General features: G+C 30.7%; 1 protein-coding gene across 2 annotated transcripts in view; it reads left to right on the forward strand.

The window, feature by feature from the left end:
* Positions 1-23,177, forward strand: part of homer (protein) — a 55,757-nt gene that overhangs the window by 14,952 nt on the left and 17,628 nt on the right. For both annotated transcript variants that reach the window (XR_012755789.1, XM_075360894.1), the window contains exons 4-7: positions 3,908-4,195; positions 11,483-11,613; positions 19,194-19,375; positions 22,875-23,017. Coding sequence is in view for 1 of the 2 variants with exons in the window: in XM_075360894.1 (XP_075217009.1) it covers positions 3,908-4,195; positions 11,483-11,613; positions 19,194-19,375; positions 22,875-23,017 (744 nt within the window). In the remaining variant the exon portion in view is untranslated. The remainder of the gene's footprint in view (positions 1-3,907; positions 4,196-11,482; positions 11,614-19,193; positions 19,376-22,874; positions 23,018-23,177) is intronic.

Here is a 23,177-nt window from a genome sequence, read left to right on the forward strand (position 1 = left end):
TGACAAATGAATTGGACATGTAAAAAGTTTGTGCAAAATTTGTCTCAAAAAACCTCACTGTTGAACAGAAAAAGAACAGGATGGAAGTGTGCCGTGATCTTCTAGGGCGAATTGAAACTGATCATGATTTTCTAAAAAAATGTTATTACTGGTATGAAACTTTGATATTTGAGTACGACCCAGAAACAAAACACCAGAGCAAGGAGTGACATACTTCAAACTTACCACATCCCAAAAAAAGTATAAAATGAGCAAATCAAAATCATGCTAATTTAAATCTTTGATAGTAATGGCGTTGTCCATAAGGAGTTTTGCCTACAGGACAGATGGTAAATCAGTGTTTACAGAGAAATTCTTGAAAGACTGCGGAAAAGAGTTACCCACGTGAGACCAGCTATCAAAGACAAGTGATACTGCATCATGACAATGCACCTTATCACACTGCACTCTCAATGAGTTTTTGGCAAAGAAAAACATTCCTGTAGTTCCTCAACCACCTTATTCACCTAATTTGAGTTCCTGCGACTTTTTCCTGTTCCCGTCTTTAAAAAATCCTCAAAGGACACCATTTTGGAACAGTAGAAAACATAAAAAAAAATGTAACCAACCATCTGAAGGATATTCTGGTTTCTGAGTTCCAACACTGCTATGAAGAGTGGGAAAACCATTTGAAATGTTGCATGGCTTCCCAAGGGAACTATTTTGAAGGGGATAAAATTCATCTGTAATTGGATTGTAAATAAAATGTGTTTATGCCGTTGCGTAAAGTTGTTTTATTCCAATGAATTCAAGGTTATGGTCGAGTCTTGTAGTTTACAGGCTTGGTAATTTTATTTTGCATTTTTGTAAGGCTTATGTACGTGTATTTTTAAAATAGGTTGTTTGGGTTTGTTTTCGATATCATTTCTCTGATTCTCCAGTTTGACTTGCGGATTGCATCATTGTATTGGTGTCAACGTATTTCATATCTCGCATTATTTATTGCTGTTTAATCTTAATATATATATTATTCTTAAGTGTTTTTTGTTCTCACCAATTTCAATATTGTCATACTTCCTAGAAGTCTATTTCTCTTTGTCTGCCCTGATGTCATTTCTTCAACTTGTGCGTATTCAGAAATTTATTTTATCAGTTTTTACGTAATTCTTTAGTGGTCTGCTTGCTTGTAAATTATTTTTGTTATGTCTTCGTTTCCGAATTCCACACGTTTTCTCTAATCGTTCTCATACTAACACTTAGACAGTACTCTTGTTGTCAACACACACACACACACTCTTCTGTCCATTACTTTGTTTGCTTCTCCTACCTCTCACCACGCCAGCTTTGGTCATTCTAGTCCTGACTTTCATGTTGTGCGGATCCTGGTCCTCCAGACTTGGAGGGCCAGGCTTCGATGCTCTCTCTCTCTCTCTCGTATAATGTTAATACATTCGTCGTCTTCATACTCTTATATACGCTGTGGTATTTCTCCGTCGAAATATTCTCCAGTTCTACTCGTCAGTTTTTCGTGATTTCACAGTTTTCTATGTTCGTCCAGCCTCGTTTCTTCAAATTTATTCAAAGTTATTCTTCAAATTTTCTATATTACGTCTCTGTGGAAAGTGTTTCAATCACTACATACTGCCAATTCTATCGACGCCGAATCTTCTCAAGCTGCTTACTACAATTTTCATAGATGCAGAATCTCTCCAAACTCATTGCTACATTTGAGACGCCACGTCCTGCTCAACCTCTAAACCACGTCTCACCCCTGCATTCCTGATACACCACTGCAGGCTATGCCCAGATTACTGTATGTATTCATTTACCTTCATTCACGAGTTCGTCTCTTGCTAATATTTGTGTGCTACAGGCAAGTTCAATTTTCATTATTTATTATGTTCAACGGTTATTTTATCATTCAAATTTGTGGAACATTCCGTTCATCATACCTTATGCCTTTCGATTTCAAGTTCAGTTTAAAAAACCATGTATTCACTTAAGTGCAATCATGATAGGTGGCTTACCTATTTTACGTGCTCTATTATTACAATTTGTTGTTATGGTAATTAACTCTATAATTTAATCTTGTAACTAGTTAATCGCCGAGATTAATCCTTTTCTACTCATGAACTGTATTCATAATACTTCTCGTAAATTAACCTAAAGCAAATTACTCCTGATGTGCAGTTATGTTTTAGGACTTCTTTGTAATTTTATATTTTCAAGAAAGCTTACTAGTAAAGGAACTCTGTTTATATGTTTATTTATTTCAATTTGATTATTGTAATTAACTCTTTTTGTACTAGAATATGATTGTGGCCTTTGTTTCTACATTAAACTAGAATTACATGTTTGAATTATTTAATGCTAAGCTTGTTGTTCATAAATCAGGAAAGTCCAGTGCCAATAATAAAATTTATTGTAATTTATTTTTTTCTAAGTTAATGACATCTGTTCATTGCTAATTTTTCAATATTACAGCATTTGTCAGTAATGCAATAGTTTTCCAGTCATATTATGTTTATTGATGTTTTGTTTTTCTAAGTATATAATTGTAAATCTCATTTAATATTATTATTACTGATATGCTGATTTCAATTGATATTTCTTATGTGAAATTAAATTATGTTTATTTCCTAATTTCATTTAATTTAAGGTTATGCTTTAACATAAGTTCATTTGTTTTACATAAAGTCCAATTTCTTTTGGCAAATACGAGCTGTGCGTTTTTTGTTAACTATACTCAACAAAATGTCTTTCTGAACAAGTCTCATTACTTTATTTACAGGCCTAGTATATCACTTCTCAGAGCCCAATTTTAGTTAGCTATACTATTTTATGTTGGTCTTTTCCAGATTTACAAAGATTAACTTGTTGTTACTAAGTTATCCCTAATAGGTTTAATTACTCCAGTTTATCTAAGTATATAAGTATCTAAGTATATCAGTATTCTGCATTTGGTTGTTGCTTCTGTGAGAATGATTTTTTCTTGATAGAATGATAATTTTTCTTCCTGAAAGTACTCCTGCTAACATTAGTAAATTAAATAGATGTTTTTATAGAAATTTTTGTAATAAGAGCTGTTAGCCATATAACTGAACTTTCCTTACATTTTCAGTGAGTTTGAATTTATCTCCTTCCAGTGATAAAATAGAAATTATTTTTAATCTTCTGACTTTAATCTTTCTACTTAAATTCTTATCTAAAGGAAAATAATACAAAATTACCTGTTGTTGAGCTCCAATGCTATTATTTTACAAATTAAATAAATTATAGCTTAAGTCAAACTTTTTTTGGGTAACTTGTAAAGAAAATATAACTTGAAAAAGAAATATTAACTAAAAAAGTAATCCCTTTTTCTCTTTGTGCTGATGGATTCCAGATTAAAAATAAATATTTTTATAAATATTGGTAAGATATTTAGTTAAAATTTTATAAAGATATCGCTTATGTCTTGTTTATACTAACGTAAGTGAAAAAAAAAAACCTGTAGAAACAATAAAAAAAGTCTTTTTTTATTAAAAGCTGTGTAATATTTTGTCTAGATTAATTACACGGTAAGTAAAATCTCATTATTCTTTTTAGCTATTTCATGAAAGGCCTGTGTATAACTTTGTGACTTTTCTGACTTCCCTTACTCCCTGGAGGATCAGTTGGCTGTGTGACATAAACTCTTTTAACAAGGATTTCTTCATGTATTCAGAAAATTTCTGAATATTTTTAATGTTCTTCTGTAGTCCAGTGACTTTTTGCTTTATTTTCCTAGTTTTCCTTTAATGTTATTTGAATCTAGACTGATGTCTGTGTAGTGATCTCTTTATGACTAGAATTTCAGCTTTCTCATTGTTGACTTTACCATTAGGTTTATTTCTTAAGTGAATTATAGTGAATTTTTATAATATCTGTGTATTATTTTATGAATTAGTTCATAGAAAAATTTCAAGAAGTAAAAGAGGCTACAAGACTGGCTAGTGCAAAAGCAACCAGCAATGGAAATGCAACTGGTGCTACACCTGTAACAAGTGCCAATGCTAGTCCAATCACATCACGAGCAGCAACAGTAACTGATAACGCACCGTTATTAGAGCCACCTGCCATGCAGCCAGCATCCTGTACATCTCCAGCTCCTACTGCCACTAACAATTCAGCTGAAGAAAATAATGATGCCAATAGAAATTCGCATCAGCGTAGTCAGTCATTATCTGGGCTTCAAGTAAGTTATACCTGCATTTAAAGACAGTAGTTCTATTTTGATTGGTCAGAGATTATTAATGTCTTATTATGAATTATATAAATATGCAAAATATTAATAAATAGGCCACCACTATAGAAACAAAATAAAACTTGTTATTAAGAGGTATCTTTAGTCTTAAGTCACGATCTCTTCTATATGTTGCACAAGAATTAAAAATGAAGCCGTGAAACAGAAATGTTTTGTGAGAAATCATTTTATATATTATGAGTTGTAAGAATATGTTTGATTATAAATGTAAATAGACCCAAATGTATCATAACTAAACAGAACTTGCAAGTTAAGAAGATGACATTTGAACCTGCAGTCATAATGACTTCAGTATATCATTAATTAATTATCTTAGGGATTTTTGGGTTAAACATGGAAGTGAATTACAAAAAAAACTGATATCCAGGATCATTCTCCTGTTGATAAATTATCTGATGATTTATTATTTTTTGTTTCAACCAAATCTTTTAAATATTATGTTTTCCTATTTGTTTTTTAATTGATTGTTATTTTTTTTATCACTATTTCTAACAATCTCAAGTATTATTAATGTACTTCTGTTTCAGTTAGATTTAGATAGTTCTATAACCTGAAGTAAAGTCTATGCTCTGGGGGTGATAGGACAGTCCATTATTTCCAAGTTTGTGTGCTTCCTGTACCTGACAAATTAGACATTGATCATTTCTCAATAAAAATATTGAAATTAACTCTAAACCTGACTGCCAAAATTTTCATATTATTCTCAGTCATTACTAAATTAATACATTTATTGAAAAAATCAATAAATTTATATTATTATGAAAGAGGAGAACAAAATCTGTATGATTTCTGGTGGCACAGTACTCTAAACTCAATACTAGATCGTGGATACCGGTGTTCTTTTGTGGTTGGGTTCCTCACCTCTCAGGAATGGTTGACCTGAGACTTTACAAGACTACATATCCTCCTCATTTGTCCTCTGAAGTAATACCTTACGGTAGTTCTGGAGGCTAAACAGAAAAAGAAAGTGTACTCTTAAACTGAAAATGTTGTTGGGGGCTTTATATATGTAATGCTTCATTCATTTAATAATTAGAATTATAGAGAAACATTAACAGAAAATCCTTCAATTTCAGGTTTTTTTATTTTAACATTTATAATAAAATTATGTCTCTGATGGGGGTTTGAAAACTCATTAAAGGCCATCATCAGTATCAAATTATAATTTTATAAACATGTGTTTTTTATTTTTTATTTTATTTCCTGGGTGGTACAGATTTTAATTTTCTTTTTAATAAGTTGATATAGTTCAATGAAAACTAAAAAATAATTACCCATTTTCAGTGTAACTTCAAATTCCTTAATTGAATTTTTAAATTTATTTTGTTTCTGGTATTATTTTCATTGTTCTTTAGTCTGAAAGATCTATGAGTAATTTTATTTTATAATTACTTAATGTACTTAATATTGTTAAAACAGGATTCAAGCCATATTTATTAATTTTATAACATATAGTGCTGTTTCTTTTGCCTTTTTTAAGTGAAGAGGATTAAGTATTTTTAGTTTCATCCTGGAGGAGATGTATATAATAATCTGCTTGATTTCTATTAAGATTACTATATACATCACTTATATCATTCACTGTCTTTTGAAACTAAATCATTTGATAATAGTTTAATCAAAATTCGTGAATCTGTTATAGAGTTAAATTGACATACTACTCTAACATTATTCTTTCTTCCCCCTGGAGAATTCAGTTAAACATGGCCAATATGAAAAAAAATAAAACTGAGGAGAAATATAATCTTATGAAGATGACATATATAATGTTGAAGGTTTCCTAAAGTAAAATCTGAAGTCATAAACACTATGGTATGCCATCAAATCTGTACAACCTTCTACACTGTTAAGAGGTAAATTTTGGTTTGTGATGGCACCACTTTTATGATCTGATATCTGGTTTCTCTTCAGTATGTTTCTAATTATGACTTAATATTCAATCTTTAGTTAGGTTTTGTAGCATAATTTCTTGATTGCCTTGATATTATGATTCTTGGCACATAGCCTCACTACTAATCGAAGGGAAATTTTCCTCATAAATCTAAGTCTCAACCAATCACAGATCTTTACAAAAAACTTTTTCATTCATTGTTTTACATCTTCATTCAATATTTTAAAGGTTACCAAATTTTTTCTGTTTGTGAAAAAGGCTAGTGGGTTTCTGAACCTATATTATTGGGTTTTCAATGCCAGCTTCAAGAAGATGAAAGTCGGTCTAATCATCTGATACCACCATCGGTCGGTTAGACAAGTGGAAAAAATAAAATGCAATTGACAATTACTTAGTAATGGCAAAAAAATTTGCCATTACTATTTGCCATTTGCTGTGCTAACAGTGAAAATGCAGATTCATTTCTGACAAACATAAAAAAAAACTGTTTGATAAAGGACATTCTAAACCAAATTTATAATTATTATGAGACAATTTTGAATTTCAGAATTATTGTTTTCGAAACAAAAACTTAGCAAATTCAAAGAAACTAGAGTGCCAGGTTTTAAAAAAAATTAAAGAACAAAGTGCAGTCTTAACTTGTTCTAACGATCTGAGAATCATAAATTATGACTTATTATTATAGGTCAATCTCTAAAGCTTAGGATTTTCAAGAACATTGCTCTTTGAGGATTGCTGGCTTCTTATTTCAATCAGAAAATTACTTGGATGGATCAAAATATTTTTAAGGCGTGATTTTTCAATAAATTAAAAAACCTAAATAAAAGAAAACTACCACAGAAGGTGTTTCTCCATCATATCCAGTTGCAGCAGTGTGTAGTAGCAGCATATGAATTGAGGGATCATTGCTATACAGTGCTTAAGAAGATCTAAAAACAAAAAATGCTTGCGTATGTGCTGAGAGAAGAGAGTTGAGCAACAGCAAATGGAACAGATTTTGAGTTTTGATAATAATAATATAAGTTTTGAGCTTTAATAACATAAAAGATGCAGTTTATTAAATAATATTGTGAAATTAAAATAGAAACCTAAAATAATTAGGGGTAAACATTTTTTTTTCTGAAGAGATAGAAATGTTTGTTAAGGTAATTCGACAGATAATGACTTGGCTGCTTTAGTACAAAAATACAAGGTTGCAAAAACTCAATTGAAGAAATTAAGGGATGGCTAGATTCTGAGGACAAAGAATAAATTGCTGACAACAACATAATAAGAATGTTGGACTATCAGGCAAGTTAAACAGATACCAGGAAGGAAGGTAATTGTGACTGACAAAAATGATACACTCCAATGGACTCGTGTTTTTAGAAAATTCTCTGTGCTATGTAGAACAGCAGTCTGAACAAGTCATTTTTTATTTCTTTAACCTTCTCCCATCACAATGCTCTGCGCTTCTTAGCACTCCGCGAAAATATGTTGGTATCTGATTGCCTCCCTTCATAGTCTTATGCTACCCTCTTGTGAAAAAAATTTCAAAGAATTACAGTATATTAACGAGATTTAACAGATTCTGACAAAAAAAAAGTTACGATTGGATTTTTTTATGCCTGTAACAAAAAAAAAATTGAAACCGTACTAAAATTATATAATTTAATTGCAGAATTTTTTGCGCATTTCTACCGCGTTTTTTATTACCGAAAATTTTTTTCTGATTTGTGTTTATGAAACATAGTTTGCTGATTTAAAAAAAAATACTTTCAAGCAAATCGGTTGAAAGTTGGGCAAAATATGATGAAAAACCCATGTCATAAATCACAGATTTAGCATATCAGTTTTAGAAATTTTTATGGTTATTTATTTTTTCTTAGTGTTACATATAATGTAAAAATTTTTTTAAAAATTATAAGACTTCCTAAGAGCATTTATTACGTAAAAAAAATCTTTTTTACAACAGAGTATTGCTATTACATGCCATGGGCGTGGGGGGGGGGTAATAAAGTTCATGAAACACATAAATAATTCCCCCAGTAATTACAAGCTATTCGGTACAAACAACAGGTATTTTTTATGTTACTATGTATATTCAGTAATGTTTACATTTAGTTCCTCTCGTTGTCTCCCGAGATATACACTCATATCGCATGTGTACCTGGAATTATTGCAAAGTCTGTAAACCTTTATCCCAAAGCGCTTTCGTTTACTAGGTATATACTGCCGAAACAAGACTCTACCCTTGTAGGCGCATAAAACCTCAACTACGATTAGTTGTCGTGGATTACAGAGTTCATGAAATTTCTGACGTGCAATTTCAAATATTTTGCATACTCTCCAGAGACGGTCATAGTTATCAGTTTGCATTTCTGATTCTATTGGTGGATCCTGGTTAGTGAAGTGTAAATACTTCAAAATATGAAGAAAGACAGTTCTCGATAATGTATTCCCAAACCAAGCGATATGGGAAACCTCGTCAGTTGACCAGTATTCTTGTAAAGTGTGTCTTACAGTATGACCCATTTCCAGGATGATTGCAAAGAAACGTTTCATCTGATCAAGACTAATGTCACCTTGAATTCTGTCCTTATGTAATGGTCCATCAGGTCTACAGCTTTGAAAATACAAATTAGTTTGTAATGTTACTTTTTCAAGGATAGCCCCAAAAAACAACATAAATACGGCAAACGGCGTCTGCCCATGAATACGGGGATCAGGAATATATTCAGGCACATTCTGTAAATTCCTACGACGCTTCCTAGGCTGACCTCTCTTACGAGAAGCGGATTTAGCCAAAAGGTCGGGATTCTTTACAAATGCACCTGGTTCTGGACCCGTAAAGGGCAAACTGTTTAGTGTGTCATATTTACACCTATCAGTACAAACTAACCAGGGTTTTCCAAGAACTGGCAGATGACCTTCCAACTCGTAACCTTCATCATCTGTACCTGTTTCATCATTTTGGATTTTCTTGTAACTCTGCTGTGTCAAGTTCCTCATCTTGGAGAGGAAACTCAACAGCTCAACAGCTGGTTGCATTTCATCATCCAACTGCACTGGAGAACGATAATGGATTTCATGAAATAAATTATCGTTTCCTTCAGCAGGTGGATGTAGAACTGAACCAGCTACATTTATTTCCTGTTCCGTGTCAGTATCACTACCCGAATGACCTGGATCATCATCGTCGCTACTAAAATTCAGGAGCTGCGGTTCTGAAAAATCGATACCCCTAATTTCAGTAATTTTAATGTCGTCCAAGCCCTCAAGGTTGTAACTGTCATTTTCATCATAATCTGAAAGTCGATCGTCAAGAGCAAACCTAATCTGTTCGTCATTCATTGTCTCTATAAAAAAAAAAATTACAGCAAATAAAAAAAAACAAATTTAAAAAAACGCCCAATATATGTGAAAAAAAATCGCACAGAATATAAAAAAAAAACCGACTTAGATCCCATATAAAATGATTTTGTAACAGCGTTTTAAAACTGATGCCGCACATAGCCAGTTTAATGGCTACATGATCTGAAAAGATTAAAGATAAAGTCATATTGCACTAAAGAAATTGTATTCTTCCCAAAAAATAAATGTAGTGAATTATCTTAAGTTTATGAATTTATTTATGTGATTTATTATAGCCTACTATTGTCAAATATAAACATATTATTTAGTAAAGTTAATTAAACTCATCTTTTGCAATATTGACATTTATAATAATTCAAGTTTTTTTTTGTAAAACAAAAGGGACTTGTGGTCCACATTAACTTGTATTAGTGAACTGTTGTACATGGTGGGTGGAAATCACTTTAGACTATAATAAATCCAGCTTAATCAGACTCTACAACCGGCAATTCTCATTGCTGCTGGAAAAGAAGGGGAGGATTAGTCATAGTGGGGCTAGTCCGGTGTGTTCATTCATGGTGGGATGACCTTATTCATAGTCAAGTGTGGAACAATGGCGGATACAAGTGTATTCACTGTCAAAGAGCATTTGCTAGCTTGTGTGTGGTTCCACGAATGTTCACACACTGGTAAAAAATTGGAGAACATTATGAATGACTTCTTTGTTTATTCTGGGAAATTGTTACCATTACGGCAGACATTAGTAACTTGGGAGAAGAAGGCTTTTGCAACAGGAAGTGTTCTTGATGCGCCACACAGTGCGTAGCCAAGCGCTCGAGCTGATGAACATGCTACTGTGGAGGCATCAATTCAATGATCACAGATGAAATCAACATGCAAATGTTCTGCAGAGGTAGGCTTTCCAAGATTGACAATGCGAGACCATATACAGAAGGAATTGAAAGTTAAATGTTTTCATCCAGCCACAGTTTATGAGTTGAGTGATAAATAATAACCTTGATTGACATGTTTATGCATGTCAATTATTGTTTGAACACTTTCCAAGAGCAAGAACAAGAAAAGGAACATCATGTTCTCGAACAAGTGTGTGATTTATCAAAGCTCTCATAACCCAAATTTTTTTTTGACAATCCTCTTTTTTTTGAGGAATTCGAACACCATCCATCACCTCCTGTTATGATTTGGGCTGGGATGACAGCTGAACATCTTGGTCTTTATTTTTGTGATGGTACAGATAACACAGTTATCTGAGAATGATTGATGCGTATTGCTTTCAAAATTAACAGTAAAAGGGATCACTGACATCATTACGTTTCAGCAAGACAGTACTCCAGCATACTTTGCTTTGAAGGTTTGCAGAAGCTTCAGTGAAAATTTTCTGAATTGCTGGATCGAATGTGGATGACAGAAGAATTACCGACTCCATTGTCTTGGCCAGCAAGAATCCCTGACCTCAGCATACCTGACAATGCACTTTGGGGTCTTGTAAAAGAAGAGATCCGAAAATGCAGGTACATCAACAACAAGCAGCTCTAGTATGCTATTTGGTCAGCATTTGAAATGATCACCCCTGACATGCTGTGGATGAACCATCAGACATGGAGGTGCATGCAGCTGTGCTTTAAACATTGTGGAACCCATACAGATGTTTTAAATCCATAGAAGATAAGTTGTACCTATCCTAATAATATATTAAAGAATAAAGGGACTTCCTGCTCACCTGTAAGTAGGATATAAGTTATCTACAGGTGGGTATCATTACTTATAAAAAATTATTTTATTTTAGAAAAGAATATAATTTTTGTATATTCCATGATTGTAAAATGACATTATACAGAGTACATGTGTATTGTAAGTATACTTAATTATAGATATTGAAAACCTTTGTGAGACTGTGAAAATGATTTTCATTTTTTAAGTTTGAAATTAAATATAAATAATTATGTTTTAATTAATTGTTTGTGGTCTTATAGCAGGGAGAAAGTCCAAAACATCAGAATGTAGAAATGAAAGCGCCATCTGCAATTGCAGCTATTCCTGCTTCATCCAATGAAGTTCAGCTCAAATATGAAAATGATAGGCTTAAATTAGCTTTAGCTCACAGGTAAAATGTGTGATATTATCTATTTTTATGCAAATTTAATTTTAGTTTATTGTTTTTAATTCTTAATTTTTATTTAAAATTAATTCCACTGAACTACTGTGGTGGAATAGTATTGTCTCTCTCTTTCATCCAATAGATTCTTGTTTGAATCCCATAAGTATTTTTCTAGAATTCTTTAACTAGAATTCTGTACAGAAGAATTGAGAGGAGAGTGGAAGAAGTGTTAGAAGAGCAATTTGGTTTCAGGAAAACTATATGGACAAGGAAAGCAATTTTAGTGCTCAGATTAATAGTAGAAGGAAGATTAAAGAAAAACAAACCTACATACATGGCATTTACAGTTTAGAGCATAAGATATCAAAGAGCATAAGAAAGAAGCAGTCAAGGATGTTCCCTATCTCTGTTACTTTTTAATCTTTACATAGAACTAGTAGTTAATGATGTTAAAGAACAGTTTAGATTTGGAGTAACAGTCCAAGGTGAAAAGATAAAAATGCTAAATGATCAAAATAAGATAGAATGATGAAATGAAACAGATTTGTTGATGATATAGTAATTCTAACTGAGAATAAAAAGGATTTAGAAGAAATAATAAATTACATGGATGAAGTCCTACGCAAGAACTATCACATGAAAATAAAATAAGAACAAAATGAAAGTAATGAAATGTAAAAATAAAGTAGGACCACTGATTATAAAAATAGGACGTGAAAAGACTATGGAGGTAGAATTTGGAAATAATTTGGAGGTGGAATCTGGGAAGTAGAATTATTAAAGATGGTTGAAGCAGGAGCAATATAAAATGACAAATACCAAGCGAAACAAGCTTTCAATCAGAAATATAATTTGCTTACATCAAAAATTAATTTAAACATCAGGAAAACATTTTTGAAAGTACATATTTGGAGTGTAACTTTATATGGAAGTGAAACTTGGATGATTGGAGTATCTGAGAAGGAAAAATTAGAAGCTTTTAAAATGTGGTGCTATTGGAGAATGTTAAAATTCAGATGGGTGGATAAAGTAACAAATGAAGAGGTGTTACGGCAAATTGATGAAGAAAGAAGCATTTGGAAAAATATAGCTAAAAGATGAAACAGGCTTATAGCCACATCTTAAGGCATCCTGGAATTGTCACTTGATATTGGAGGGTAGGTAGATAATTGTGCTGGCAGGCAACGTTTGGAATATGTAAAATAAATTGTTAGGGATGTAGGATGTAGGGGGTATACCGAAATGAAATGACTAGCACTAGGTAGGGAATCTTGGAGAGCAGCATCAAACCAGTCAAATGACTGAAGAAAAAAAAGTATTTTTCACGTGGTACAAAATTTATATTTTCACTTTGTTAAAAAAAAAAATAAATAAAAAATGAAGAATGAAGGTTAATGGTTTTAATTGGCTATTATCCTGAAGACATCAAAGTGAATAATTAAGACATTTTTCTGTTTAATTAGGAGGTAGATATTCACTATTACGTACAGTGTATACAATAAAAATAAAAGCTTGTGTTGGAGAATGTCAAGAATGCATTATTACCAAACCTGAAAACATTTAACTCATCTAATAGGACAGCAACAAGAATCGTACTCTTATTTATGCATGTTTAATTTATTAGCATTTTCATGTTTTAATATTTGTAATTCATTATTACACGACAAATAATTCAAAAAATAAAGATTGCAAAAACAAAAATTTTAATTTAGATTTATTTTTAAACTAAACAATCTTAACTAGTGCTTGAATGTGTATTGTATCCATAATTCCACTAAATTAAATGTTCAAGTATTATTCTACAATTCTCTTTTGTATAATTAGAATTTTCAAATTTTTTCTTCATGCAATTGTTTTCATTGTTGATTGTACTAATATTATTAATACTTACTTGAAATTTGCATTATATGTCCAGTTCTTGAGCAAGTTCACAATATTCTCTGTCTTTATCAGAATAGTCACTTTCATTACACTGTCTAGATGTATAATAAATTTATCCGTCATTATATTGATTAGCAGTTCCATCTTCTTATAATCAGTTCAACCTTCTTAACACATCGGAATATGGTTTCCAATCATCCTTATTCATTTTTTCTTGAGCTAATTTTTTAATATCTGACATTAAAAATGTTATGTTATTACTACTAACATATCTTTTCAGAGCCAACTGTACAATCTCGATCAGGATGGTAAGGTGGAAGTTGTAGTATCTGATGTTTGTGTTTTTTTAATAGTTCATCAAAATGGTACTCATACAATTATGGTTTTAACATTTCTTTATTAAACGGAATATTGTTCTTTTCTAATCAGTTAATCATGCTACTTTTACTATTATTTAAATTCGGAGGCTTCTCTAGAAGTGAAATGTTGTACGACTTATTATTGATAACAACCACTATCTGTGTGGAGGGGAAGTCCAGGAATTAATTTTTCAGATGCCTGCTTCATGAAATTGTTGTTAACACTGTTTTGATAGTCCCAGGTAGAGTTCCATTCCTTTGTTCTTAGAAAGTAGTTCAGTTTTGTTTGAGACTTGGCTAGATGTGTTTTGTTTTTTACGTTAGTACACCAGTGTGAATGTAGCTTGTAGCACTTGCATCGATGGGATCTTGGCTGAGGCTAGACTGAAAGATGTCAATGCCAAGATACTGAAGATAAAGCCCATAAGTCAGTAAAGCCGATAAGGGCTAGATACGGAGGGGGTGGTGTAGTGACTGAAACCATCACATGTTGGGTGTCTTTTCCCCTACGGGATCAGAATGTCTTATTGGCTGCCATTTTTTTAACTCCGTTTCTTCTCCAGTATGGATAATGATTAACCGATCATCTTTATTAATTGGCACTTTTACTCTTGCACCACTGTCAACCGACCACAGTTTTGTCATTGAATGGGACATTAAAATATTTTCTTTTCTGAATTTTGTCATTTTTCTTAAATATTGTATCCTCTCCCACTAGACGTCTTTTTTTCAATCAAAAGTTTTCTTTTATTATCAATTTTATACCACTTAAAATGTAACTGTTTCAGGATAATTGCTAGTGTTGTTCAAGAACTTTTAAATTTAATACTTTTTTGAATTTCTTCATTGATTTATCTATATTTAATATAGGCAGTTTATTATGTTTTGTGTGGAACTTGTTAACTGTTCCTCTTACAATGCTTTGGTCAAAACTGTGTAATCCACTAACTGGTTTTGCACGTTGTTTATACTTTTTTTGGTGTGCTGAATGAGCATGATTGTAATGTAGATTTTAGAAGATCCTGTTTTTCTTTTCTGAGTTTTTGAAATTGTGATATTGAAATCCCACAAGCTGCAGCAGTTTTTTCTTCACATTTTTGACTGCATATTAAATGTTTTATCATATAATTTTCCTAAATTTATAGCTTCTTCATAAAATCATCATATACATCATTAACTATTTCACAAGTTTGATTACAGAGCTTTTTATTGCTAACTATGGATTTAAATTTTGGCATTACAAAATATTTTAAAAAATTGCAAAAAAACACGCCACACTTTACAGAAGGATACAACTATATAATTTGTACCGGGACGTGCCAGGAATTGAAATAAATCAGTTTATTGAAAATGAAACGTTAATATTAGTATTGAATATTAATCAACAATGCAAAAAAATTACTTAGCTCTTTTTTCTATGAATACATGTAAAATGACTAAGCTATTAATAAATTATTATAATTTGTAGGGAATAGACCTATTATTTAATGATGATGTTTGCTATTACAAAAATCACCATCAATACTAATAACCATCACAAGTGCATATAAATATAATTCAGATGAAATATTTTGATAACCTTTATTCTTATATAGTGGTCATTCATTTTATGGCTCATTTGATGGACAGAGTGTAATAATAATAATCTTTTATTACAAGTATAAACTATTTATTTTTGTACTGTATACAGTAAAAAATATTTATATGTTTGCTATATTGAAAGAAGATATTTTTAAAGAAATTAATGTGTGAAATTTAACAAAACTATAATAAATTTTAATTGTGGAAAGAATTTTTACTGTTTATGAAAATAGTTAAACACACACTGTATTGCAGAATACTGAGTTTTTTATTGAGCCTAATGTTATGAAAAAAGAGTAATATAATAATCTGATTGCAACTGTCTGCCTTGTGCAAGCAAGCTTTTATTTTCATCATATGCACTATACCTACTTTCTAAAGCCTTTTAATGACAATCTTGTGAGAAAATTTACTGGAGTGTATTATTGTTCTGTATTTCTTTTCCATTCTTTTGTCAGTGCTTTTTAACCAGTAGCTTTTAAGAAAATAAAATTTGGGTTCTTGAAACTGGTTGTTTCAAGAAACCAGTTGGTTTCTTGAATTGGCTCTGTGGCTGAAATCACATGGTTTCAGCCATAGAAAATAGCTGTATTTCATTTTTTTTTTTTAATATTTAACTGTACTTGTGAAGTACAAGAAACTAAACTGAACTTACAAAAAAAAAAGTATTGAACTAAACTCCACAACTAAAACTTAGTTTTGTGGTGTGTGTATATATATATATATATATATATATATATATATATATATACACACACATGATATACAAGGTGTGTTTTTAAGTAAGGTTCATTGGGAAATTAAATAAAAGCAATTTAAAAAAAATAAATAAATAAAATGAAGCAGTACTGAAAAATATGAACAACTTTATTACTTACACATAACCAACATTTATTTATATATTTTTCTTCATAGCTGCCTTCAACTTCAACATACTTTTCATAGCGTTTCACTAGCTTCTTCATTCCATCTTCAAGAAATTCAGCCACCAATGACCTTTTTAAACCGTGCAGTAATGCCATTTTTTAATTCATCATCATTGTCAAACCTTGAAAATAAAAGCCACTGTTAAGGTGAAGAAAAAGAAAATAATTGCTGGGACTTTAGTTGTTAGGACTATAGGATGGATGAAGATTTTCCAGTAAACATTTTTGAATTGGCTCACTGTCTTATTTGCTTTGTGTGGCTGGGCATTTTCATGCAAATACAAATCCTTTGGGATAGCGATCCACATTGTTTGTTTTTTATAGTTCTTAGATTTTTTAATGTTTTGCAATATATATCAGCATTCACAGTAGTTCCATAATCACTAAATTTGACAAGCAAGGATTTTTTTAATCCTTTCTGGATTAAAAAAAAAAAAACAGTAGCCATAAGTTCTTTACCTGTGTTCTTGTTTATTCTAGTAGATGGTAAGTGCCGCCATTGCATCTACTGCTGCTTTGTTTTTCAACATTTGAATAAAACAATCCAGGTTTCATCTCAATAGCTGTGTGATCAAATAATTCATCTTCTTCATTTTCATAATGCCGCAAAAATTCACGAGCAGCAGCAAGATATTTTTCTTGTATGTCTCTTAACATCTTTGGCATCCATCTGGCACACAATTTTTTTATAGCCCAATTTTTCAGTCAACTTTATAAATAAAAGATCATGAAACATTGGTAAACATCAGTGGCAATTGTGACATGATGAAATGCCAGTTTTCTAGAATTTTTTCATCAGCTTTTTCAATCAAACCATCTCATATCACTGACAAGCCACCCTCTTCTTTTTACATTATGCATTGTGAAGATTCATTTGCCCTTCTTGAAATATACTGCAAAGCCTTATTTTAGTGTCGCTCATAATATTCGGCCTATAAAAATAACAAATTTGCCTTTAAATTTCAGCTGCGGAATTTTTTTTATCATAAAAAATCTGATTACTCCTCATACTTCACACTTGGCAGGATCATGAATTGTAGCACTCATTATAGATGGTTGAATACAAACAACCAGCAACAAAATGACTAAACTATTATTGTTAACAGCTGACTATTGATTAAAATAACTTAGCTAGGCTAGGCATGCATCTTCCTTTTACATTGTATATCTAGTTATGTATCACAAAAAAGAGGCCTGGCTACACATTTTAGATTCTGTTTACTAAATTGAACAATAATGCTCTTTAAAAAGATATGATTTTCCCTCTATCCATTATTTCTGTGCTTTTAAAGAAAGATTTATATTTTGACACCAAGATCAGTTTAAGGAATCTATTATTGATATAATTTTTGATACACATGTTTGTGCCAACCTTCTCCAATAAATAAGAAATTACAGTGTTAACATATCCACAAATTTCAAAATTGAGGCCATGCAATTTTCTCATATACATGACCTTTTAAAATGACTGACTGAGGATTATTTATCAGTATAAGAATACAGTAGTATTTAATAAATTCTATGCAACTAACAGTAAACAGTAGATTTATTTAAATTCGAATAGAATGTAAACAACAGAAATATTAAAGGTATAATTGCATCCAATTTTACTTTCAGTTTTCTTAAAGTAAACATTTGAAATGCTCTTCATTGGTGGGAATTAACTGTTGTAGCACTCTTTCAGAAATCCCTAGCCTTGATGTGTTGGGACACATTTTTCAATTCAATCTGGTGAACATCAACGTTGAGCCTTGTGTACTATAAACTATACTTTTTAGTTACTTCAAAGGTAGAAATCTATTGGAATCATATTTGATTTTGGAGGTCAAGTATTGGTCCTGCACAACTGATCCACTTCTCAAGGAAGTAATTATTCAAGTACTGGTTGATATTGATACTGAAATCTGATGGTGCACCAATGGACATGACCACATGTTACCAAGAATGTTACCTAGTTATCAACTTCATCTAAATATTCTGGTTATAACCAGTTTCCTTAAAAGTTTTTCAAGGAAATTTTAATAATAATTTCTGCTGGAAGGAAACATGGACCAGTCAGTTAACGCCGCTGGTATAAGCCCAAACATCTATTGAAAATGATTGGTAAAATTTTGACTGCTTAATGGTGTGAGGCATTTCTTGTGCCCAGTGATGGTTATTGTAAAAATTTATGATTCCATTTCAGTTGAATTGAGCTTTGTCAGTGAGCATTATTGCGGAGTAGTTTTTAGTTTTTGTAAATTTACCTCACAAAATCGCTCACCCAAAAATAAGGATTTTGTGAGGTAACTTTGCCTCAGTCATTTTCAGAGGCAGATCAAATTTATAGGCATTTATTTTCATAAATCACTTACTTTCTTTGTAAGTGGTATGGATAGAACTGTTGGCTTTGCAGAATTCTCCAAACACTCATCAAATTGTTTGCATAATACAACCCTTCTTGTAGTGTCTTCTGGATTTTCTGTAATATGTTCCAATACCCATTCTTCTAACTATAGCATTCTGTGCTTCATGGTTGAGTTAGTTTGGCTTTGGTACTACAGAAAATTTAGTAACGTAAGTGTTAATGTTACAGATTCTTGCTGGTCTTCAACATGAGATATAAATATAATTTTTGTGGTTGACTGAACTGACTAATTAGAAATAATGTTATGTTATTTAAGATGCTAAATTAAAATCTAGAGTCATTCATATGAATTATTACAACTGAATGTTAATGTTTGATTTATCAGAATGACATAGTCATGAAAATATTTATTTACTGCTTACTAATAAGAAACAGTTAAATAAAGTACTTCAAATTTTAATAAAGGTATTTCATAAAGTAATTTTATTTCAGTTCTGCAAATGCAAAAAAATGGGAAGTAGAATTGGCTACATTAAAGAGCAACAATTTAAGATTAACCAGTGCCCTGCAGGAAAGTACAGCGAATGTTGATGAATGGAAAAGACAGTTACATTCTTACAAAGAAGAAAATCAACGATTGAAATCAAAGTATATAGAGTTAGAGGCTGCTAAAGGTAACTTTTTTTAACTTTATTAATGTCTAATGAATATTTTTTTGTAACAGTATTTTTATTATACAATAAATATTTACATACAGAGTCAAATTCATAGTCTTTTAATAGATTATAACCACTTTCCTATAACGTTTTATTACTGTTATTTAGTTATTGATCCATACAGTAACAATAGAGTGATGCCCAATAGTAGTTACTATGATGACTGATAATGAATTTTTTTGTGTTGTGTAACACAAACTGTCTTGAGCATAGTGAGGGTTTTTAGTGTTCTATTGATTATTATTATTATTATGTCAATAAGTTGAGAGTTGATTGTTTATTGTGTCGATAAATTAACAATGTAAGGCAAAAAATATATTTCGGTTATTAGTTCAGAGTAAATTTCAATTTAAAAAATGATCAAGTATTGCTGTAGTAAGGTAAACTTCAAATTAATAAGTTTTTTAAACCATGTAATAAAAAAAATGTGCTAATTGAATTACATCGTGTATCAGTTAAGTTATGTATGAACTGATTCTTTTTTTTTTATTAAGTCTTATAATATACTGGATTGAGTTTAGTGATCTCAAATAAAGCAATGTATGAAAAGTTTTGAATTCTTGCATTAAGCTCATATACATTTACATTTCGCTCAAATCAAATTAGAATTACTTCCATTCTGTTTAGTATCTTGTTACCTCCATGACAGTGTTATATGTAAACATCTAGGTATCTCTAATAACTGTATCTACTACTGCGAATATGTATATATATGGTTTTTATAACTTCTACTGCAGATCAGGTTTTTTGAAAAAAGTTATTGGTAAATGATTTTACTTAAACTGAAATACAATTACAAGGAGACCTGCATGCGAGTCAATAATCAAAATAAAGATCTAATTGGAGTTTGTTAGCAATTAAACTTATTAATATTCAAAAACAGAGATGAAAATTTATCCTATGGAATTTTTTGAAACATACAGCAAAGATAGTGTTAGTAGATAGATCTTTTATTGATATTTTAATCTCCTCTCATGCTTTTTTTTTTTTTGTAGCATATTGTGATTCTTTTTTAATTAGGGGTCTATGATGATATTACAGAGAAATAATGTTTTGTATTTAACCTACAGACTTCAAGGTGTATTTGCAAGAAAACTATGTAGAAATTGGTCCAACAATTCTGTACAGTAATTTTTATACTAATTTCAAAATTTAGTTATTAATTGCTGTGTTTATATCTGAATAATAAAACTTGCTGATACTTGTTTATATGAAGATATTGCTGGTATTCATGTTGTGTTGTATGCAATTAAAAAATTTAATAAATGAATTATGACTGAAAATAGCTTAAATGAAATTTTCAGTCATATATTATTTGATTCTCAAAATATTACTTAATACTAAAACTGTGCTATTGTGCCCTACCGTATTTATAGGGTGATTGAATGCAATAGAACGTTTATTTTTATATGATACTATTAAATCATTATTAAAGATAATGATAATGATTGAATTAAAAAAAAAAATATTATCATTTATCAATTTTTAAACACTTAAAAAATGTTAATTTTGTTGCGTTACAGAGTTGTGGTGTACAATAATCCATGAAGGTTACTTGAAACACTGTCCACATTGATTACTCAAGATCCAAGACCCATAATCTAATGACATTCTATGAAATTTTTGCTTCTGTAAAATCATAAATCATACGGTTTTATAATCATAAAATTTGGAAAGAACATTTTTTGTGTACCAAGAGGTAACTTTTATGGTATAAATAAGAAGTAAAAAATGTAAAAACTTATTTACAAATAACAAGCTTACAGGAAATGTGCTATGCCAACCATATTGTACAAATGTAGAGAATTTGGTGGAATGATAGGCCAGTAACTTACTTCTAATGTAGTTCAGTAAAGTGTATTTAAATGCATTTAGGTTATATTGAGTAACCCATCAGGTTGGTCTAGTGGTGAATATGTCTTTCCAAATCAGCTGATTTGGAAGTCAAGAGTTCCAACATTCAAGTCCAACTAAAGGCAGTTACTTTTATACGGATTTGAATACTAGATTGTAGATACTGGTGTTCTTTGGTGGTTGGGTTTCAATTAACCACACATCTCAGGAATGGTCTAACTGAGACTGTACAAGACTACACTTCATTTATACTCATACATATCATCGTTATTCATCCTTTGAAGTAATACCTGAATGGTAATTCTTGGAGGCTAAGCAGAAAAGAAGGAAGAGGTTATATACAGTATTTTTATTTTATTTTCTTCTTGCTCTTTTATCTGACATTATTGATTTCAGAAGCTCGACCTACTTGATATTTTTTGTTTCCACACTTCCTTCTCATTTATTTATTTTATTTGTGTAATACCCGGTGACCAATTTCATTTCAACTTTAACTTTTGTCACTTCCTAACTTCTTGTTGCATGTTCTATAAATCTTCTAGGGATCTCACTGGGCCAGTTGTACTGGAACTGTCTGATTTCCTAGTTTTAAACCAGTTGTACCTTCCATTTGACAGTTGGGTTGATATTCCATATTATCAACTATCCAGGGGATCATTAGTCTAATGATAATGATCTTGTGTTACGTGACAACAGGATGCTGATTTATAGATTCATTGACTGATTTATTTGGATGATTGTAATCGGTAGAAGTTTCCATTTTGGATTATCCTTGTCACACTAAGTTATTTTAATTTGATCATATTAAGGTGTTGAAGCCAACGAGTCCTATACAATCTGAACCTCATTGTAGAATTCAAAGAATACTGCAGGATAATGGGATTCACCACTTAAATTTGAGAATAGTATTTTCTATAACTTTATTTAACATTTTATTATATAATTTTAGATCACCAACACATTGAACCCTCTTAAAAATTGTCAGTTAAAAAATGTCATTTCAGATGATGTGGAACGTTTCTTATGTAATCTGTGGGGAGTAAAGTTAATTTTGTGAAAAAAAGGTACAAGTTCTAAAACTATGCAAGTATATTTGGTTGTTTGTAAAACTATAAACTTCTTAAAATTTATTGAAATAACATAAAGCAATTCTAAAATGTTAAAAAACTTAGAATTTATGATTAAAATTAAAGATTAATTATTTTTAAGTTTTTATGAAAATGATCTTGAAGTGCTGAAAAGTATGCAAATTATAGTTTTATCCATTTAAAAATAGAAATCCAGTTTTGAAATTTTATAAAATAGTAGTTGTGCCTAAAAAAAAAATGCTATAGCTTTTGCTTTAGGTTTAAATTTGTTTATTATTAATTATTTTGAATTTTGTAGTAAAGTGACTAAATAATCTTAATAGCCCCTTGATTTGGAATTATTTCTGGTATAAATGGCTGTGTAATTTATTTTGATAAAAAGAAATGCTAATAAATAAGATAAATAAATGAAAAAAGTTATGAATTTAAGAAAAATATATTTCTGTATACACTTATTATATGTATCAGTTTAATGTGTTTCTTCATTGTTATATTTTTATCAATGTGCTTCATAGGTGGAACAGAGGCTGCTGCTGAATTAAGAAAGGAGTTGGCAGTATTGAGGCTTAGAGTGGAAACATTAGAAATAGAATTAAAGAATAAAGATGAAGAATTGAAGAGGTTGAGTGTAAAACAGCCGCATGAAGAGCGTTGTAAGGTATGTAAATATATTGAAGAGTTATTTATTCTGTTCATTTAAAGAATCATATGTAAATAGACCTGTGTTAACAACTTCTTAAGATCTATTTATTAAATGGAAAGATTAACTGAAATTTAAAAGTTATTAAAAAGTACATAAAATGTTGGAAAATTTTCTT

The sequence above is a fragment of the Lycorma delicatula genome, chromosome 3 (assembly GCF_047948215.1).
Source record: "Lycorma delicatula isolate Av1 chromosome 3, ASM4794821v1, whole genome shotgun sequence".
In the NCBI taxonomy this organism is placed as follows: domain Eukaryota; kingdom Metazoa; phylum Arthropoda; class Insecta; order Hemiptera; family Fulgoridae; genus Lycorma; species Lycorma delicatula.